The 21534-nt window shown below is 42.2% G+C and overlaps 1 protein-coding gene across 1 annotated transcript in view; it reads left to right on the forward strand.

Annotated features, from left to right (window-relative positions):
- Nucleotides 1-21534, forward strand: part of UNC13B (unc-13 homolog B) — a 199008-nt gene that overhangs the window by 10881 nt on the left and 166593 nt on the right. Inside the window, 4 exon segments of the mRNA XM_032441195.1 lie at nucleotides 8635-8664; nucleotides 11356-11455; nucleotides 15230-15347; nucleotides 16359-16482. Coding sequence (XP_032297086.1) covers nucleotides 8635-8664; nucleotides 11356-11455; nucleotides 15230-15347; nucleotides 16359-16482 — 372 coding nt within the window.

Consider the following 21534-nt stretch of genomic DNA (forward strand, 5'->3'; position numbering starts at 1 on the left):
TCTGTCATATCCATGAACTTGTGATTGTCCTGTGAAGTCCCTGCTACTGGAAAAAGGGAATGACCTGGACAGTGGAGTTGACTGCATCTTCAGCAAGTTTGCTGATGATGTTCAGTGAAGTGGTGCAGTTGGTACACCGGAGGGAAGGCGTGCTATCCAAAGAGACCTGGACAACCTTGAAAAGTGGGCCCAAAAAGTGAAGCAAATAAGGTTCAACAACACTAAGTGCAAAGATATTGTGTTTGTGCTGGGGGAATCCCAGACATACTCCTTGGCATTCAGTATAATTTTAGTGGAGGCCAAAATATATGCAGACCACGTGGGTTTGTGTATCTTGGGCATAATCCTTGTCAACAGCAACACCAGGTTACAGTTTAGCTCTCTATACTTGCAGCATCAAAACAAAAATGTTGGCAGGTGAGAGCTAAAGTGTTCAGTAGACATAGTTCCTTCCAGTATTGCAGTACTGCCTTGGGGAACAGGCGTTTTCAACTTCTTCTCCCAGGTGGAGGTAGAACCCAGTGCTTGTTTTGGTATCAGACCCTAGCTGAATTTTGGGAAACACATTCTGTCTTTACAACCTTGACTTAAAATATCCTTTTCAGCTTTCTTCTAGGGGAATATAAAGAGTAATCCACATCCCAAGGACTGAAGCAAGAACAAAAGAAATCCTGGAAGTTGATGAGACTGTCTGTCCTACCTTTGCAATTTGTCTTTGTTCTCCAGGGATTGGTGCTGTCTGAGCAGTCAGTGAATGCCAGGAGCTAAGTTAGATTTACAAGGAGTTCCTTCACAGGCAGTATTCTGCTAAATCCCTCATCACAATGTGGGAATCTTGTTACCTGATACCCTTAGGATTTCTTCTGCTTGTCTTTCGTGCTTGCAGCCAGCTTATTTCTGTCTTCTCGTTATTATGTTTTAAATGTTTTGTGAACCAGAAATATGAAATAAGATAATTTTAGCATCTTTATTAAAACTATTTTTCAAAGTAGACTAATTCTTCCTCATTATTTGCTTCAGGAGAATGCAGGTGCTGTTTTTCCTGGGAGCTTATCTTGCATGGTGTAGTATGGTGGGATTTTTTTTTTAGAAGGAAAAAAAAAAACCATTACTGAATCCACACACAATTGCATTGAGTTTCTCTTCTAATGAGTATGTTAAACTTTAGAAGTTGAATGATGATACACATTACTGTCTCTTTTTATCTCTGTCCCAGTTCCGTCAGGCTTGTGTTCACTTGTGCTTGACAAGTAGCTGTGTTCAGTCCATTGCTTGCTTCCTTAAGTTGAAAGTACCAGAAGGTGCTGAGGCCTTAGATGGCATTCCCTTCTGGTATGATTAGTCAGCAGCTTCTTTTCCAAGGTGTTTCTGGTTTAATCTAAATCTGACCAGGAAGCGCAGAAGCAAAAGTCATTCAGGAATCTGTACAGATGACACTCTAGCTGTAGGAAGTGAATGCAAGTTATGTTATTCTATCTGTAATTCTTGTTTTTCGTTCTTTGTTTGGTACCAGATGGAATACTTATGTCTTCTTGTAGCTGTTACCTGGCTGTGAGCAGGTGGTGTCATTTAACCAAATAACTCCACCAAGACATTCAAGTGATCTTTACCTGTACATGCCTGAGCAGCTGCTGCACATCCTTTCTGTCTTGGAAGAAATTAATCTGTAGAGAAGTGAAATTCATTACTTCCACTGATGTAAAAAATCACATTTCTTAATCTCACAGAGCTTGAATGAAGAGTAAATTACGCTACTAAAAACATGCAGGCCTTCCTTCTTCCTTGCTCTTTATTTATCTTTATCTGTAAGTTTTGAAAGACTTGACGGATTCTTTTGTTTTTTTCTTTTCCTTTTCCTAATCAGGTGCAGGTACAGGAGGAGGCATGCTGTCTTTTCTGATCATAAACCATGATATGTTCAAGGGAAATCTGTAACTTGCAAGGAACTCCTTAAAGCAAAATATACAAAGCATGATCTAACAGTGTGTTTTGTAAGGAAGAGTCACACGCTGAATAACTATCTCTAGTATTTTGCATAGCTTTTTTTGTTTTGTTTTGTGTTAACTAGTGAAATAAAATAATAGCTGCAGCGGAATACCGGAGAGAGGAGGCAGCTTGGATTCCTGTTTAGTTCACCTCTTGGTTGGGGAACCAGGTCACCTGACAGAGCTGTCTGTGTTGCCAGCGTCAGGAGGATTAACCTCTCCATAATCTCTGCTTTGAGTAGGAGATTTTGTTCCTGTCCTCACTGCTCAGTTCAAAGCAGCTGCTGAGCAGAAACTCCAGGGAATCTTCTGCAGTATGTATGTGTGTTGGCAGGCCAAGAATGGAAGAAAAAGATGACAGAGGATTTCTCTGAGTTGTGCTTTTCGGCAGCTGGCTTTAGTGTTTGGACGTTACATCTCTACAGGTTGAGTTCTTCTGCAGAATCGGGGGTGTTGGTTACACCCTCTATTGCTGTCTTGTTTAAAATATGGTTTCTTGCACATATAGGTTCAAATACGTTTCTCAATCACCACCCGTTGCTTCTCCCTGTACCCCAAGCAAACATCACAGAAAAGCATCATCTCTTGATTTGTTAATCACAACATACATAATTTTGGTGCGTCTTTTCTCTGTTCTTGAAGAAAACACAAATGATGCAGACCAAGCAGAGGTGATGCTAAGTCTGCCCACAGCTAGGAGGGTTTGCTCAGCCAAGCAGTGTGTGTGTGTCCATTCCAGAGGAGCAAGGACTGTAGCAGTAAGGGACTGAACCCTGCTTGTAGCCCCTCAAAATCTGGAATTGTAAAGCACACTTCTAACTAAGCATCTCTCCACTTCCTAGAATTACTTTGTCAGCCTGCACTGAGATGATGATTATTGTCAGAGAGGCTGGAGAAGTGAGTGATGACATAAAGGGCTCTCAGGAGAGCAGTGTTTAAACTGGGCATAACTTTGGGGCTCTGTGTCTCCAGTATAGTTAGAGGAGCTCCTGAAAGCTGGTTTTTGACCAGCCTTTAGGAATGGGTAATGAGATGCTGGATTCAGCAGCAGCCCTGATCCCTTACTGTGGTTGTAAAGTTCAAGGATTGCATCCTCTACCTTCTTTTCAGCTTCCCAGCATCTGTCTCCAGTTTTTCGTGGCTGTAAGGCTCCTGAGTATTTGCTTTTTACCTAGATAGGAGAAACAATCAAGCTCCTTTCAGCTGCTGTTTATCTGAAATCAATAGAATGCTTCCTTCTGACTTTCAGGAAGCTGATTCTGAGGTCAGCTCTAAGTCAGCTCTTGCAGCTTCCTTGCTGCAAAGCAGGAGTTTCACTAAGTACTAATGCTCAGTGCAGTAATTATTTGAGCTATGGTTTACAAAACAGCGTGTCAGTGTTTTAAGTGTTTTATTGGTAAGATCTCTAGTGTTTTATTGGGTAAAATTATAAGCGTAATTTTAATTTCATTTTCCCTGTCCTTCGACCAAGATGCTTTTGATCTCAGCATTGTTTTTCTTGTTTGTTTGGCTTCTTATTTATTTATTTTTATTCAGATATTGGTTTGATTTTTATCTTAGAACTCTTCATCATTGCAATTGCCACAGCATGTGCTCTGTAGCACTAATTATGTGTGTGTGTGTATATATATGTACATATATATATGTACATTTTTGTATACAAATTGCTGCTCTTTGACAAGTTTCTAGAATTGCCTTCCGTATTCTTGAATTTTGATTGTTGAGGCTGTTCAAGGAGTATTTCAGGTAGGTGAGTTCTTGAGCTGAGCAGCCAGCAAGAGTGCATCCAAAACTCTTCAGTTAATGGGCACGAAAACCTGTGTGTTGTTAAGTCAGTGTGTCAAACCAAATCTGGTAACAGATTAACCTGTAAATAAGATCCAGATGTCTCTCCAACTGTCTGAGTCAATTCTATCATTGAGAGTGTTAGAAGCCTACGTTTATTAACTGCCTACTGCATTAAACAACTGTAGAAAGTAAACTGAATTGTCACCCTTCTTTTGGAGGAAATACCTGTTAGGGAAATAGGGCCTTGTAATGAAAGAGTTTTTTGCTAACGGGAGTTGAGTTTTATTTAAAAATAAAAAGGAGAGAAGCCCAGAAAAAAAAGAGAGAGATGGTAAAATATCCCTTGTGGAAAGGGACTGCAAAGTCAGATGCATGTTCTGATAACATGGTATACTAAATGTTTGTTTGCTCTTTTTTCCACAGATAGGCCATCCTGCTGTTCTGATATCTCTCCAAATCCTTGAGAAGGAAATAGAGTGCTGGTGTGCTATGCCACTCTGATGTCCATGAGCTATGGCAGTAATAGTGCAGGTTTTGACAAGACAATGATATATAGTTTCTGTGTATAATGAAATTTGCTTTTTCTTGATGGATTTCAGTACTTTGCCCACCAGAGTTCTGCCTGTACAACTGAAGAGCTCAGGGCAGTGTAAATTCTGCAAAGAAAAAGGTGATGGGGTGAAGCAGAGGAAGTTGCAGTGTCCCTTCCCCGCTGGAAATATCTGTCAGGCTCAAGGCATGAGGTGTCCAAGCTACAGAAGGAGGCAGGCAAGGAAAATGCTGTCTGCCTGTGGGTTTGTGGGCTTGCAGGCACTGCTGTATGTTAAACTAGTACAGGGCAGACAAATGCTATTGAAGTCTGGTTATCTACATGCTTACTGGGATGTGTATTTCATGTAGTGATTTCCTGGGTCTGCTATCTCCAATGTTCAGAAGTTGAAATAGGATTAATGTTGTGTGCTAGAGGAATCTGGAAAACCCTTCCAAGGAGTTGCTTGTGTCCCAGCTGCTATAAGTCACTGTCCTGTGGACCGAAAGGGTGACTTTTAGGAAGCGTTGTTGGAAATTGTATTGTAAATCAAATAAAACTTGTAGCTTTGTGTATCTCTGGACAGGGTAATGAATTTGCAGATCATCTGGAGCAGGAAAATGCTAATTGATGTGAATTAAGAGGGATTCAATGTCAAGACATCTGGCAAAATGAAAATCCCCTGGGTAGATCAATTTGCTACCACAGGAAAGAGAATAAAAGCTTTCCTTCGCCTCTGAGAGAATCCAAGAATGAAAGCGGTTGATTTTTAGGTGTAGGTGGTTGCTGAAAGGAGCTTGCCCTCCTCTTGCTTGGTGTGATTCCCAGGACCTTGAGAAAGATGAAACAGGTTGTCCTGTGGGCAGTTAGAGTGGTAAAACTGAGGAAAGCTCTTTGTTATATGGACAGGAGTTGTAATTTTAAAGTGTTTATTTCTTGATGTCTTTTTATTAAAAATAAACATAATTTAAAAATAACCATAAAAATAAACGCTCAACCACTTCGTTTATCCTGGACTACAGTTGAGAACAATGTATTGGTTCAGGTGGCTTGCTGCTGAGGCCATCCAGGTTTCCCCAAAGCTGTTGTAGTCAAACAGGTGGTGGCTTTTTGGAGTATTTGAGTATTAAGTCAGAAAAATAGTGACTTTAGGTGCAATCTGAATCTTTCTGGTCCTGAAGGAAGTCTGTGCTGGATCCTTGCTCTCTGCCAGTTATCAAGTAAAGTGGCATTTTGTATTGGTGGTTCTTTCTTCTGCTCCCTAGCACTCTGGTCAGCTCAGCCCTCCCTTCAAATCAAGCCATAGCATAATGTTAATCTCTATTGATTGTGCATGTGATCTCAGCTGTTAGATCTGCTGGTCCACAAAGGTACCCACTGTGTTTCCAACACGTCATTCTTGAAGGATGTACGTAAAGCACTCTCCTCACTCGTTCAGCGGAACAATGGTTTTATGTAAACCAGTGGTTTGTTTTCCTTGGCAGAAAGACAAAGCATAATGTAATAAACGTGACTTAAGTCTCTTATCTGTCCATACGGTTGAAGTAATGTCTCGGTTGCAATGACCACTTTAACTCAGCAGCTCTCTGTGTACAGGGGATGGATTCAAGTAGACCTTGCTCTTGCCTGTGAAGGAGGCTGCTGCTGAGCCCCAGTGGGTTCCTGGGGGCTTCTGTGCCTTTATTTTTCCTCTGAACTTGTTCAGGAAAGTCTTTTCCTTCTATACATAGTTCTGTTCTGAAAGTATGAGAGAGCAGCAGAACATGTCTTTTTGAACCTGTCCCAGGCTTGAAATGGCGTGGTGGCTGCACCATGCTGAATTGGTACAACAGGCTTGGGAAACCAGTAAGCTGCTGTTTCATCCAGCTCTCTCCTTTTTAGAGTCACGAAGGAATGAGAAGAATTTCATGGCACAGTCAGTACTACTGTTCTGCTATTGCATATGCAGTTGCGTTTAACAGCATACCTACAGTGCTGCGGAGCTTTTATAGGGAACATTCAATGCAGAACAATGGCTGAGTTGAAAATCATGGGTCAAAATCACTGCAAGGCTTCTGCTCCCTCCAGCTTAGAGCATCTTTTGTGATTCAGGTAGTGGGAAAGAAAAAAAAGGAGGTGAGGATGTGCGTGCAGGGTTTGTGCTTGGAAAATATTTGATTTCCTGGGGAGGGGAAAGTACCTGTAGGATCCTCAGGGCAGAACAGTCCTTGCTAGTTGTGCCAGTATTGCACCACTTACCCACCTCTGATGGGTTTATAAATAGCTTTCAAGAAGTGTGCAGGAGCTGTTGAGTTTCTGACCCTGTTATGCTTACATATGCTAGAGCAGTTGATCCAGGGTTCAGACAGCAAAACTGCTACCAAAGTCTCAGTGTAGCTGATAGAAAATGTAACAGACCTCCAGGCCTAGAGCATGGTCTTGCCAGTCTTTCTCTGCCAAGCAGGATTCCCTCTGTTCCCTGTGCATGCTGTGAGGGTGCACAGGCAGTGGATTTGGTGTGGTGACTCAGTCTTGGATAGTATTAACCTTCTGCTGCGGTCTCGTTCCTTTTTAAGCAACCTTTGCACCTAGTGCTGCATATTGCTGTGCACTGAAGTCTGAGCGCCTGCAAGAGGTGAGAAAAGCAGAGAGGGAAATGGAAATAAGAATCAATACTGCTGTTTGGCTGGAAACAGCTACTGCAGAAGTTAGATTACATGGCCTACTCTCAAAAGGACATTAGTGCTGCACTCATGTCTCACAGGGAAAAGGAAACTATTTGTCAAACTTCTGATCATGAAAATGGATTCTGAATGCTCTGCTTCCAGCACTGCTTTTCTTTTTAAGAGCACTAATGAAACCACATCCTTTCATTCTTCCCTCTCCTCCCTCAGCCTGTCCATGGCACGTTATTGGCCTCTGTGTAAGGATGTAGATTTTGTTGTAGAGTGATGAGTGACCAGCTGATAAGTCATGTGCTGGATTTAGTGGGGATGTAATCTTTTGGCCATCTGCTCAGGCACTCCCTGTGTCTGCATCCCTCTGATTTGCAAGCAAATGTTAAAGGTGAGATCGAATCCACGGCTGTTCAGAACGGCCACGTTCCCTTTATGTGAATGTGAGCGTGTTCCCATTCACAAGGATTGTGTAAAGCATTGTCTGAACCTCACACTAACTTGGCATGCCTAATCCTAAATCAGTGGCTGATATTACGGTGCACCTAGTCAGGAAAATACCCATCAGATAGAAGAGTGGACCATAAGAATCTCTCTGTAAAACTGAAATGTAACATTAACATATGTTTTACTGTTGTATTTCCCTCCCCCCCCCAATGATTTTAAACCTTTTCTGCCATCTTGTGTTTTATCTTTCCTATTATTTCAATAGTCTGTTTTATTCTCCAGCCTTTCGTAGCACACGGACAATTGCAGAGACTGGGAAGACTTGGTTTATTTACTTATTCTCACTTTTCATGAAGTGTCACAGACAGGACTTTGATTTAAATGTTGTCTTGTCTGTAAAGAAGCACCATAATGGTGAAGGATCTCCAAGGAAAATCATTCCCCCTCTGCTGCCCTTCTTGTGCAGTGTAGCAGTGGTGTAGGACTTGCCTGTGAATGGCTGGGCTTCCTGAAAACTACCTTATGCTTAAAGGTGTCTCATCTTAGTGCATATGCTTAGCAATACTGGTGAGGATATGAGCTTTCAAAAGAGTCCTGTAAGCAGAATCTCCCCTTGGTAAAATAGACCTTCTCCATTCACTGTGAGAACAGCCAGTGCTGTTTTGTGTTCTAACCACTTTTTTTTTTTTTTTTTTTTTTTAATAAATATCATCCTGGAATTGAATTAACAGAAGTGAGCTCTGAAAAGGGATTTTTGAATGCAGACTTCTGTTTATTTGGCATGGCAGGTCAATCTGATTTACAGATGTTGCACCAGAGGTACTATTTGGGTTTGGTTATTTCAGGTTTTAGTTGAGTCTGCTCAGCACCGTTGAGTAGTGATTCTTTGCTTAAAAAGAATTCTGTATTTCTTTTGGAATATTTGTTACGTTGTGAGGTTGTATGAAATAACATCTTACTAAGCAGAAAAAGCTAATTTTAAAATTTCTGTGCATAAGCCGCATCCAATTGCTTTCCAAATTGTAATCCTATGATTTGTTTTTGAAAGGTGGAATAGGGTACGGAGGAGGCTCTGTTACCAGGTCTGTTAAGCTGAAGAAGAGTACAGTTCATTGGCTTCTGAGCCTCTGCTGTGCAGAGTTCTCAAATTAATGTGATGTCCTTTGATACAACTATAACAGGACAAAATCACTAACAGATTCTTTTTTTTTCTTTTTTTTTCTCTTTACAGTAAAAAAAGCTAAACTGCAGGGACCTCCAGGTAAGATGTGCTCTGTTTGTTCTGATGAGTTTTGTGTGTCGCAGCAGTGGGTTCTGTTCACACTGCTGCCTCTGGTTTTCCTCTGCTTCTCTTTACCGCTCCATGTTCTTTTATGAGAGACAAAAGCTACCTCAAGAGTCTCTGAATTAAGAGAAAGCCTAAACTGGACATAGTATTGAGAAATACCCACCTGCTCTCCTGACCTGCATAGGCTGTGGGTGAGGAAAGGTTTCCTCTAAGGAAGGTTTCCTCTTCCTACTCCATCCTGCCCTTTCCTTTCGCCCTTCTCCTGGGCATGTTAAAAACAAGATCTGAAAACATCCACCAGGCAGAGTGAGTATGTGGCTGTCTGGTTTCGGTGGACAAGACTCCTTGATCCTGATGGGGGCTGCTGGATGGTATCTCAGGAGTGATTCACTTGTGTAGTGGTCCTTAATGGCTGTGGTTGGGATTGAAATACCATCTGCCAGGTTCTGTGTCCACACAGTATAGTTAAAAATAAATAGTTGGTGGCACCCAGCATTTCCAGCCTAAACAAACATTTCACTGTGCTACACAAGGAATCCTTAGCAGGTAAATATGTTTGTTGAATAAAATTTCGTGTTCTGTTTACAGAAGAATAAGCAATTCATTTTTTTTTTTTTCCTTCTTAGAACTCAGATTTAGGAGGTCTATAAAAGTGTTTTAAATATTATTAATGGAATATTTAAAGGAAAGAATGACTATTGCCTCTGGAACATCATCTAGAACAGTGCTCAGATCAAAATCAGTTGCACAGCTGTATTCATGATGTATTTGTTCAACTGTATTCTCTTCAGTAGTAGCTCTTGGGTTATACCTGAAAGCTTCCCACTTCTGTGCATGTTCTGTTGCTTTCTCCTTGCCCTCATTCCATGTCAGGTCAATAGGTGTGTGTAAACAAACCTAGTTTTTTCCAGGGAAGTAAAGCTGAATATACAGAGTGGAAGTGGACATTATGTACCTTAGCCTTTTTCCAACCAAGAACAGTACTCAGAGCTGTGAAGTATTTGTCCTGTACTGTAGCTAAACACAAGTGTGTGAGTGTATGGCTTCACTAACAAGCCCAGTGTCCCAGAAGGAAGTAAATTAGAACGTAGATAGCTATAGCTTCTGGTCCCTGTCAGGATATTTGAAGCTAGATGCTGAGGTGTGCTATAGTATCTCACAGCAGTATGAATTTTGGCAGCATTAAAATGAGCTGTGATTTAACATATACTGGGGTACAGCAAACATCCAAGTATTGAAAGTTGCACACTGCTTCATAGTTAATTAGTTTAAGTCTTATTCAAGGTTTGGCGAAACTGATAGATAGGTATGAGGTGGGAACTCTGTTCATTCTCAGATGCTTGTATTCAAACTTCTTGTGTGTCTGTGCTTGGCAGCTTCTAGTCTTGCTAGCAAAGAGGCAGTAGGAACTAGAAAAGAAGCCTCATCCAGTTTTTTTTAAATTCAGATTTAGAAGACAAAGCATCTGAGCATATCCTAGTATATCAAAATAATGAGCATAACACCGTTCTTCCGGGCCAGCTCGTTTAAGCAGCACAGATCCGTTTTATCACAATCAGCATAAGTCACTATTTTCCTTCTGCCCCCGACTTGTCTTTAAAGTTTATTTGTGGACTCAGGGATGGAAAACAGATAGTAACTAGGAGAGCAGTTAGGTCAGGAAGAGACAGCATGATTGGCACTACTGCCTCATGCTTTTTTATTTTAGCTCTGTATGGTCCACATGATGGGCCCTATTTCTTCGTGCTGTTTTATAGAATCATAGAGTGGCTTGAATTGGGAGGGACCTCAAGGATCAGCAGGTTCCAACCTCCCTGTCACAAGCAGGGCCACCAGCCTCCACATTTAATACTAAACCAGTTGCCCAGGGCCCCCATCCAACCTGGCCTTGAACACCTCCAGGGACGGGGCATCCACTGCCTCTCTGGGCAGCCTGTTCCAACACTTCACCACTCTTACAGTAAAGATCTTTCCCCTACATCCAGTCTAAACCTTCCCTCCTTGAGCTTAAAAGCATTCCCCCTTGTTCTGTTACTGTCTACCCTTGTAAAAAGTTTATTCCCCTCCTTTTTATAATCCCCTTTATCAATACTGAAAGGCTGCAGTGGGGTCTCCTTGCAGCCTCCTCTTCTCCAGGCTGAACAAGCCCAGCTCCCTCAGCCTGTCTTTGTAGGGGAGGTGCTCCAAACCTCTGCTCATCTCTGTGGCCCTTCTCTGGACCCTCTCCAACAGCTCCACACCTTTCTTGTACTGGGGGCTCCAGACCTGAACACAGAACTCCAGATGGGGCCTCGAGAGGGCAGATTAGAGAGGGACAATCACCTCCCTGTCCCATTTCCTCCTCTCATCTGCACTTGAGGAGGTAGTCATTTGCAATGTTAAGAGTTCTTCAGGATTTTACAGTCCATCTTTTGTCCCTGACTACTGCAGCTGCTGAGTTGTCTGTTTTTATGAACCTCTAAAAATTTATGAATCAGACTTTGATAGAAGGTGAAAATCACCTCCAACATTTCGAGTTCTTAACTCATTGAAGTCTTCCTACCTGGGCTTTTGGTTTTGGGTCTCCCTAGGATGCAGTGTATAGATTTTAAAACCTTGAAATGTTGTGCTTGTGTGATGAAATGGTAAACTGTAGAAGATAACTTTTTGCCTTTTGTTCCCCAGATAAATTCAATACCTATGTGACCCTGAAAGTGCAAAATGTGAAGAGCACAACAGTAGCAGTGCGAGGTGATCAACCATGCTGGGAACAGGACTTCATGTTGTAAGTACTGTGCTGTGCACTAGTGAGGTGGCTGTGGAGTGAGAGCACTGACACTTCTTTCAAGGTGCTTTTGTGATGTGTTAAATGGACTAAGTAGTTAAGTGAGTGAAATTCACAAACTGATGACAACTTCAGTAATTTACTTTTCTGTTGTATACACTGACCTGTGCTCAAGGAGGTGTGAGACTGGAGATCATTTCTGTGGGGCCCTGGATTGGCGGACGACACAAGCTTGTGTCTTTTAATGATAAAAGTTTTCCTGATTCCTGTTCTCAGACCTGTTTGGTAGGGTGCAGTGTGGACTTGGATACTCCTTGGAGGATGAAGAGCCAGAAGCAGAATGCAGTATAACATCTGGCAGAGCAGGAGCTCACCAGTCAGTGCTGAGACCCACAGTACTCATGGAATGTGAGCAGGGCAGCTCTAAGGACAAAGTGAGCTTCTGCTGAGAGACCAGGCCGTCAGACAAGCTCAAAGTAATGAGGCAGCTCCGAGGTTAAGCAGGGAGTGCACGTTAGAAAGTCAGACTTGGGATTATGTCTGGTAATGGTAATCAGGGTCAGATGTAGTCCTGCAATTGCCAGTCAGGCCCATGGTGGCAAGGCTGAGGTTGCCATAAGAAGTCAGTTTATGCTGAGTCTGGGCTGATGTTGGTCTGAGGGCAGACATGGAGTACAGCTGTGGCTAAGACAGAGATGAGCAAATCTGCAGTTCAGGTTACTTAATATTATGTAGTTTACTAGAGGCCCATTGCTGGGCTTAAATGGAGCTCCTCAGTCGTGAGAAAAAGGTGTGGGTGGAGGCCCTCTGATGAGGCTGGTCAGGCAGTTAAGATCTGTATGTACACCCAGAGCCTCGGCACAATGATCTGTGTTAGCTCTTCTTGCTCTTGTTTTCATGGTGACATTTCTGCTATTAACCTGCTGTCCATGGAAGTGCTTTGCAGGTCCCCTTTTGCAGTGGAGGGGCTGTCAGTCCCTGCCATGAGGAGCAGAACCAGGTCCAGCTCTCTCAAAGCTTCTGATGCAGCTCTTTGTAGTCCTAACACAAAACTGCTATAGCTTTGTATGACAAACTGAACAAAAGTAACTAAATCCTGGAGTTCAAGTGGTTTTGTTTTTATTTTTATTTTTTCCCTGAACTGACATGGACTTGCTGTTAGGTTGGGGGATTGTGGTGGTTGTCTTGTGCAGAACACAGCTGTTGTGCAGGTTTTGAGGGGAACTGAGATGTTTATATACCCTGTGTAGGAAGAGGTGCTCATGGGGCATAACAGGTATATTACCCAACTCAGCAGCAATTTATTGTCCCTTCCCTGAAGTGGGGAGGTTTTGCTTCAGGCTGCCTGGATCAGTACAGCATTGCTGTCAAAGCAGTGCTGTTTTCTCCCCTATTATGTGGCCCTCATTTACTTTTGGAGCAGCACCTGAGGGGTGTGCTTCTGATAGAAGAGTTTAGTGTCTGGTGAAATATGCTCCTGAATTGCACCATCATCTCAGCTTTACCATTCCTGTTGCTGCAGTCTGTGGCTGCCACTAACGTGATCCATGCAGGACTGGGGGTAAGGCTGCAGCAGAGGATTGTATCTGTCTGCGATGTCACATGCCAGTACCCATTCTACTAACTTCTTCCTGTGGCTAGTGTTCTGCCCATGGGTAGAAACTATCTTCAGATGTGTCCAGGGGTACCTATGAAGCTACTCAGTGAGGTTATAATAGTGGCACTTGTTTGTGCTAGGTGACTGCTCTCATTATCGCTCCTCCTCCTTCCCCTGTGACAGCTCCTGGAACTACTCTCAGATTGCAGCTGGGAGTTTTGCATGCTGCGAGGTCACCGTGCCACTCCATAATTAGTTGCTAGGGGATATGAAAGCAGAGTGTTAGCTGAACTACCTCACCATTATCTTCCCTGATTTAGCCAGGAAGCGGTGCAGTTTCTGAGGTGTTTCTTTAAAAGAATACATTGCATGTGGCAGTGAGCATGTTTTGCACGATGTATACATTAAATTGTCCCAGGAACAATACCATTTTTCCAATATTGCTGTTTATTAGTTTGCTTTTATTCTTTCTGCAGTTAGAAAAGATTTTAGAACGCAGTAACTTTTCTCTCTGTGAAGGATGCTTTTACTGTCTATCTTTACCTGTTTCTATAGGAATAGTAAAAGAATACAGTGGAACTAAGAAGATGCTTTCTGTCTCTGAATGACTTTTTTTGCCTCCTAACTCCTTGTGAGAAGTGGAAGTGCAGAGTTTGCTGCTTTGGAGATGTTTGAAATTTGCCTGTTTACCAGGCCAGCAAAGCACTTCAGTATCTTCTTTGGGGACATTCTGAAGCAGCTTTAAATGGGCTGCATATTTGTAGCAAGCGCCTTTGTTGTGAAAGTGTAAGCTGTAATATTTCAACATAATGGTTTAATGAGCGCTAAAACTGTTAAAATGTCTTTCATTTAAATTTGGGGATGGGAGGGGGGCAGGGGAGAGGAAATGAGGAGCATAAAATTAAAATCTCAGCTCTTTGTTCTTTGAAGCTATTCTGCATCTAACCAGAAGGTGGAGGAAGGGAGACACATCCTAAGGCAATCAAAACCGTTGTACTGAAAATCCTTTTGTTTTTTCTTTAGTGCCATATCCTTTGTAGCCCTTTACAGTCACCTGGTGAATATCTTATTCTGTCAATGTATTTTGAAGCAAAGAATGTGATTTTATAGTATGTCTGAAAATCTATTTTCATTCCGTTTGTGGCTTCACACTCATCCTGCCAACAGAAAACCAGTGATTTTTGTTACTTCAGGCTTGTCTGTGCAATCAGTTAAATGTCATTTTTCCGACGGACAAGCAATGGGAAGGCAGAGAGGTGACTGCACAGGTGGCTGGTTATTAGCTTGGCTACGCTGAGTAACTGTATCCAAACTTAGAACCACTGAGTCATTTAGATTGACAAAGATCTCTGTGATCAGCAGTCTGAACATCAGCCTGAGTCCCATCGGTAAACCAAGTCCTTTAGTGCCTCTCTTAAATGCACATGGGGATGGGGACTCCAACCTCCCTGAATAGTCTTACAGATAAAGTTGTCTCTTGTGAGGTGTCTCTAGGATAAAGCTAAGCTTTGCGGTGGTGAGATGCATCCTCAGCTCACTGAAAGACAGTATCTCTGAGAACTTAGTGCTCACTGGTTGCTTGTCTGTATTGCCACCTGTTGCTGGAGGTTTACGTGGCTCAAAGCCTTGTGGTACCACACAGAGGAACAAAGTAACTGAGCTCCGTGCAAGAGATAGTGTTGCTGATGCATCTGTGCAGTGTTTGGGATTGATAATCCTGGCATGTGGTAGGTTCAGAGATAAGTAGTTAGCATATTAGGACCTGACAGAGTATGCTTGTGTTTGATGTGTTTCTGATGGTAAGAATGTACCCACTGTGCATGGGGTGGCTGATGAGGAAGAACGGTTTGCCATTGTTTCAACTGAAGCTGTATTTCCTCCTCTTGTGCTTGTAGCTGTTGAGATGAGTTTCCAATTGGCAGTACATACATGAGATAGTTTAGGGTTTTGTTTTGCAGCCTTCGTTTACTTAAACTATGGGAAATGCTTTATTAGACATTAGTGTCCCCTACAAGGATGAACTGTTCTGGCCACATACTTTCAGAAGTTGTCTTTAGCTTGACGTAGCAGCATGGAAAGTTTTACTGGGACAATTGCACCGGTAATGCAGAACCTGAAGTAGAACAGTTTCATGTTCAGCGTTTTCCTCACCTGCTCTGTCTTTTCTTTTGTTGCAGTGAGATCAGTCGGCTGGACCTGGGCCTAATTGTCGAAGTATGGAACAAAGGACTTATCTGGGACACGCTGGTTGGGACTGTGTGGATTGCTTTGAAAGCCATTCGCCAATCTGATGAGGTTAAAGTAACACACAAACTTCATTTTGACAGCTCCAATGTTGATAGTGTTCTGAATCTAGCCTGGTGCAGATCAGGATTTTGCTTCTCATCAGAACTTCCACTTGCAAGGCTGCTGAGGTTGAGTGAAGGAAAAGGACTGCATCAGTGTTGTACTTTTTTTGTGTGTGTGTGTGTTCTTTATTTTGCTTTACTTTTTTTGTTTTGAAGAAGGCCATCAACAGTGAGACCAAAACTGAACTTACATAGCTATTACTTTTCTTACAAATGATCTCAGAGATACAGTTTAATCTGTTGAGGAACATGTATAGTTGACGTGCCTGTGGTCTTAAGCACTTACTGCTTAGTCTGATGCTCAGATGTCTGCACGTTCCTTATAGAATGTTATAACTGCCATGATAGCAGGCATAGTGACTTTTAAGGCAAGCTCAGAACATGTCTACATCGTTTTCTTAAAGATTCTGGCTGGAGTGTTAGAAGATGTCTAGAGGTGCTGATAGGTACTGAAAAAAAGTAGGAGATGGGATGCACCAGTTTCTGTAGCTCTCCTGCCTACTTAATTTGGTAGTTCTTGTAAATAAGGAGGATTTGGTTTTTTTTTTAAACTTAGTTTAAAAAAGCTTAGTTTCTCTGGCTGACCAGGTACTCTTCGGTGTCTGCCTCTGGGGAATTATCTTTGCAGTTCCGTGGAGAAGTCAGTAGTTCTACTGTGAGATCTCTGAATCTTGCCTTTACATTATGTTCAGGATTTGGAATTCCAGGCAGCCAGCTCAAGCTGAATGGATGTCATTAGGCATTAAAAATAGAATCTTTAAGGTTGGGAAAGACCTCTAAGATCATCAATTGTCCACCAACCACCAATATTGCCCGCTAGACCCTGTCCCTAAAACAGGTACTAGGTCTTGAGGTCAGTGAGGTTCTTCCTGAACACTTTTATCTTGGCAAATGTATGAGAGTCACTGCAAAAGGACATGCCAGACATGAAACTTGGTTTGTGGCTTGTGATTCACAGGAAGGTCCTGGGGAGTGGTCTACATTAGAGGCAGAAGTTGTAATGAAACGTGATGAAATCTGTGGAACCAAAAACCCAACTCCTCACAGAATTTTGCTGGACACAAGATTTGAACTACCTTTTGGTGAGTGTATTTCTATTACTTACCTGAGGCATTGAGGGCAGAGAGCAAGCATCTGGAAGAAAATTGAGTCTCACAGTTATGTTGTGCTTTTTTGCAGTTCTGTAGCAGAAGTTATCTGCAGATCAAATTGCTGGCGTTCATTCCTCATTTGGTTTTTACTTATAAGAATCACTAGGGAAAATGTGAAGGTCTGACTGTGTTGGAATGTTCAGACTAGCAGCAGTTTAAGAAACTATTTATAATATTTTAGGATTGTACACTCAGACATTTTGTTCCTAAACAGAGAACATTTGCTTCTTTGCATCTAGATACATTTTGGCTCTAGAAGAGGTCAAATGCGTGCTTAGAGCTTTTTTGAATGAGGTATATGTGATAGGTGCACTTAAACCCTGCTAAGAGCACACAGTTCAGTTAGTGAAACATTAATGGTCAGAGCAGATGAACATTATCATTAACAAGGTATATAAATAACTTGGTGTCATAAGAATAACTGCCCTTCTGCTGGTTACTTTTGTTTAAAAAGCACAGAGTGTGGAAAAGCAGCCAATTGGAGCAAATGCATCTCAAGTGTGGTTTTTGTTTTTAAAATTTATTTTTTCTTCCTTTAGTGAGGAAGGCAGATCCTTAAGATCTAGAAAGGAGATTGTTTTGGTGGTTTGTGTGTATGTGGTTCCTCCTTAACCCCCATTTTCATTCTGCCTTGGGCATTTCAGTGTTTCAGAATTGCATGTCGTTGCTAGGCTCATCTCTTCTCCTTTTGACTGTTGCTTGTTTCATTTTGCAAGTAAGCCCCTGTCAGCAAGAACAATTTGCATCATGCTCTAAGAACTGGTGGAGCACTTGTGCAGTTGCTGGCATTCAGCCATCAGCTGTCATGGTTGGCCATCTGTCATGGAAAGAAGTTAGGTCATCTCTTAGTCTCATAACTTTCCTTCCTGGTGCAAGGCAGGATGTGGGCTTTGGTCCTGCAGCACTAAAATCGATCTAAATTGTATCTTGTCCTCGGAGAGCAAAGCTGGTTGTACTGTTCTGAGTGCACAATCAGCTGGATGATGGAAATTAGGCTGGGTGCAGTGTTTTGTAGAGGTACCAGGCACTGCTCTTTAACTACAGTCCAGTCTGTGAAAGAGAGAAGTATCTAATGTCCAAAGTTGGCTAATGTTAATGTGGAGCTCTCTCTCATGAGAACCCTCCTGCTGATACACTTCTGTCTACTGTCAACTGGGAGTCTGTTACTGAAATTGATATTTGTAAGGAGAGAAGCAACTGTTTCCTTGTGGGGTAAAAGATTAGTTCTTTGGGGCAAATGTATTGGCTTCTGAGAGAGAGATAACAGAGAACATGTAGATTAAGGTAAGGCCTATAGCTGATGCCTTCTCATTTGTGTTCATTCTGATGTTGATTGTAAATTCTCTCTGATTTAAAAGAACAAGATGTTACGACCTCTTTCTATACTCGTTATCCAAATGAGAATTTGCTTTCTTCTGAAATCATGTTTTTGCTTTTACATTTTGTGATTTTTCAAGTACAAGAAAACAAACTCCCTGGGAATGGTTATTTGACAAATGATGAATATTCCATGTAATAGCATGTTTTCTCCCTATTGTGATGCTCAGAACACAGGCCTCTTGTTTCTTTTGCTTTAGAACCATAACATATAATTCTGAAAAATAGGATTTTGTGAAGAAAACCAGGAATGTTAAGTAAGTAATGGAAACACTGAGACTTTTTTGGCTTTGAAATAAGACAAGTGATCGTTTAAAACACATCTATTATTTGTCCCTTTACTTTCTATGCCAAACACAGAAATAACAAGAATTTGACACAGTTTTATTGAAGACTTTTTACAGTGGAAAAGTTGTTGGTTTATCCAAAGTTTCGTAGTGTCTGGGAGACAGTGGGAGCTTCAGTTCGCTGTTTTCAAGGCTTCTGCTGGTCTTTGCTAGAAGTGTGCAACTGTCTTTCTTCTGAAGGCATGCATGGAGATAGCTCAACCCATAGGACTACCTCTTCATCTTCCCTAATGCAGACTGGATTTGCTGACATCTTGCTGTAGCTGAGGGGTTAGCAGTGCAGTCTTTTTATGCCCCACATGTTAATGTTAATACAGTGTTGTTGTGTAATCTGGAACCTGCTGCTTTTAACTCACACAGAGAACTAAATGGTTCATTTATCTGCTGTAAATGTTCATTGGTCAGCAGCTCTGTCACTGTAGACCTAATGTGTTTGCAGTGACACTTAAGAGCGTTGTGCATCATGTTTTGTTTCCCTTTGAAGGTCTCCTGACTGTTACAGATGCAGGAGAATCTGAATGATGTGTGTGCATATGTGCTGCTTGTACTGCTTCCCAAGTCTGGTAAAACACATCTGTCTGGGATAGCAGCTGTAACAGAACAGTGTGATTTTCTGTTTGGCTGTGTTTTTGGACTTTTTCCATTGCTTCTGGCTGCTTTATTTTATTTAGGCTAGAGAATGCACACACAGATGCAGTGTTCCAGGTTGCTCAGTATGTATATTAAAAATGTTCTGGTGTATTTCACTGGAGTTTGCAAGTTTGTAAGACAACAGAGAACAAATCTGAAGACCAAAGAAGGTAAAGTCCTTGATGTAAAACATGGCTGTGCATGCAGACAAGCAAGAAAGAAAACTAGATTGTTTGCACTGTAGTCCTGAGTTGGTTTGCTCTTCCTCCTTCCACTTAGTGAGCTTAAAATTTCCGTACTGGTACTCTGGAGAAGAGTGGCAGTTAAAGCTGATAGAAATGCAAGAGTGTGCTGATGTCACTAGTGATAGTACATGATGCAGGCAATAAAAGTAATTTTTTTATATATATATTTTTCCCCCCCTTCTTTCACATGAATTTGTTTTTGCATGCTTGAAGTTGGAGAGCAATCCCCTGCTAAGAGAGACTAGGGCAAGCTGCTGTACTCTTTTCTGCACTTGGTGATATAAAATGCTTTTTCCTCAGGTCATCCAGAAGTTCAGCTTTGTTCGTGTTTAGTTTTGTAATGGACTGATGAACGTCTGTGTTGGCTTTGATGTAATCTCCATGTAAGGCACTGCAGGTTCCAAATGCAGATCTTGACATGTCTTCAGTAGTGGTGTTGCTGGTATGGTGTTAGTTTGTGGTGAAGAAAGCAAATCTCTGGGCTCTTCTGCAGTGAGCAACTGTGTGTGATCAGCTGTGGTGCTGGCGACCAGGCTCACCTAATGTGCTCTGCCATCCCTGAGTTCTGAAACATTAGAGCTTAGAGAAACAGGACGACTAGAATGCAGCAAAGTGTGAGCTTTTGGCTCCTCAGCTGGAGCACTTTGTGTCTGTGCCAGACTTTCTAGTAAGATAATTGGAGTGAAAATGCTTTTCACCACTCCCAGGCTGGTGGCATGCTGATCTTCATGCAGCCACCTGGTGGAGTAAATAGATTTTGTTGTTTTATTATCTTGGGAACCCTGTAGAAAGAGAAATGCTCAGTGCTGCAGAGGCATTTCAGTGAGAACTTGTAAAGACTCCCATACCTCTGGAAGGGCAAGAAAATGGGACTGAGAAGAGAGGAATCCAGGTGAAAGCTTGTAAAAATGTGATGGATGGAATTGTATTTTTTTATAGCACTTGCATATGCCCCAGCCCACAACTTGCTATGTGAGGAAAGACTCAAGTGGGGAGGTTGGGGAGTGGGAAGGGTAGGGAGGTGGAGGGAGGATCCTGACTTCTGAATGAAGTTTGCATAGATGCAACAAATTTCTTCCTCAGATAATCAAGTCTTTGTGCTTCATTGTAGCCATTCTGAGTGAACAGAGCAGCCTTATCTGGGACTTCTGCCCCAACCCCTTCTCCTTGTCTCAAAAGTAACGTTTCCATTTCAGTTCAGCCTTCTTGCCAGGGTGATGTTGTAGGAATTACCAATGCATATTGACTCCATAGAGTGACCTGACTTCCTCAGATATGCCTTATTCCCACCATGGTTGTGCACAGTGATACAGATTCAGGTTGAGCCTGGCCATGGTCTCTGAACTGTCCTGCTCATCTTGTCTGGGAGCTGTAGGACACAGCCTTGGCTGGCAGGTCCCTGCCCTGCTGTATATGAAGTTCTTCTCCCCTAGGGAGCAACCAGTCCTTGCTGCCCCCTGACACCAGGTGTCCCAAGAGAGAGGGATTTCAGCTTTCATCCAAGGGTGGCAGTAGGAGCAAGATTGATAACACTTGCAACCTGTTCATAGGCGTCAGGTTAAGAAGAACAGGAAAACTAAGGACTAGGTCTGCTCATTTCCTCTCTGTTCTTGTTTAGCACCTTTGTTCCACTGATATATGGCCTTGCTCCTCTTGTTTGCTGAGCATGATATCAGTGCAGTCCTTAGCTGGCATCAATCAGATGGTCTCTGTTTGGACTAGTTCAGCTTCTTATCTTGTAAGCAGAAGTTAATGTAGCAGAGTAACTTGGACTTGCAATCAGAGCTGTGTAGTGATGTAAGAGCTGCCCAGTGGCTGTGGCCTTGTAAATGGTAAGGCTGTGATCTCTGCATGAGGTATTTTCATTGTCTGTTCTCCAAAGAGCCAGTATCAACAAACAAGTGGTTATGGTTTTATAAAAATGTATGGGGAAACTATATGTAATTAAATTGATCTCCCAAAAAATCAGGAATTCTCTCTCATTGGGCACATACTCTTCTGAGAAGATAACATCACTCAGTTTCATAGTTAAATTCTTAAGGTTTGCTTTGTGGTAGCTGTACTGAGATTAGTACTGATGACAAGTTTCCTTAAGATCAAAAAGATGACCTAAAACAGCCATTATCTAGACTGTGGCGGACTTAATTGCTACCTTGCATAAGAAGCTGTTTTTCTGGAATAGCAGCAAACCTGTGCTAAAACACAGCTCAGTTTGTGAAAGAAGCACCTTGGATACAAGATGCAAACAACAAACCCCAGACGCACACAGTGCTCCTTGTTGCCTGGGCATGCAGCCAAACTGTGGCCTATGGGGAGGCACTGGGGTTTCCTCTGAAACCACTGCAGTTTATTCAGTTTTGATGGTAATCCATCACTTCATTGCT

Source organism: Coturnix japonica, chromosome Z, assembly GCF_001577835.2.
Source record: "Coturnix japonica isolate 7356 chromosome Z, Coturnix japonica 2.1, whole genome shotgun sequence".
Classification (NCBI taxonomy): domain Eukaryota; kingdom Metazoa; phylum Chordata; class Aves; order Galliformes; family Phasianidae; genus Coturnix; species Coturnix japonica.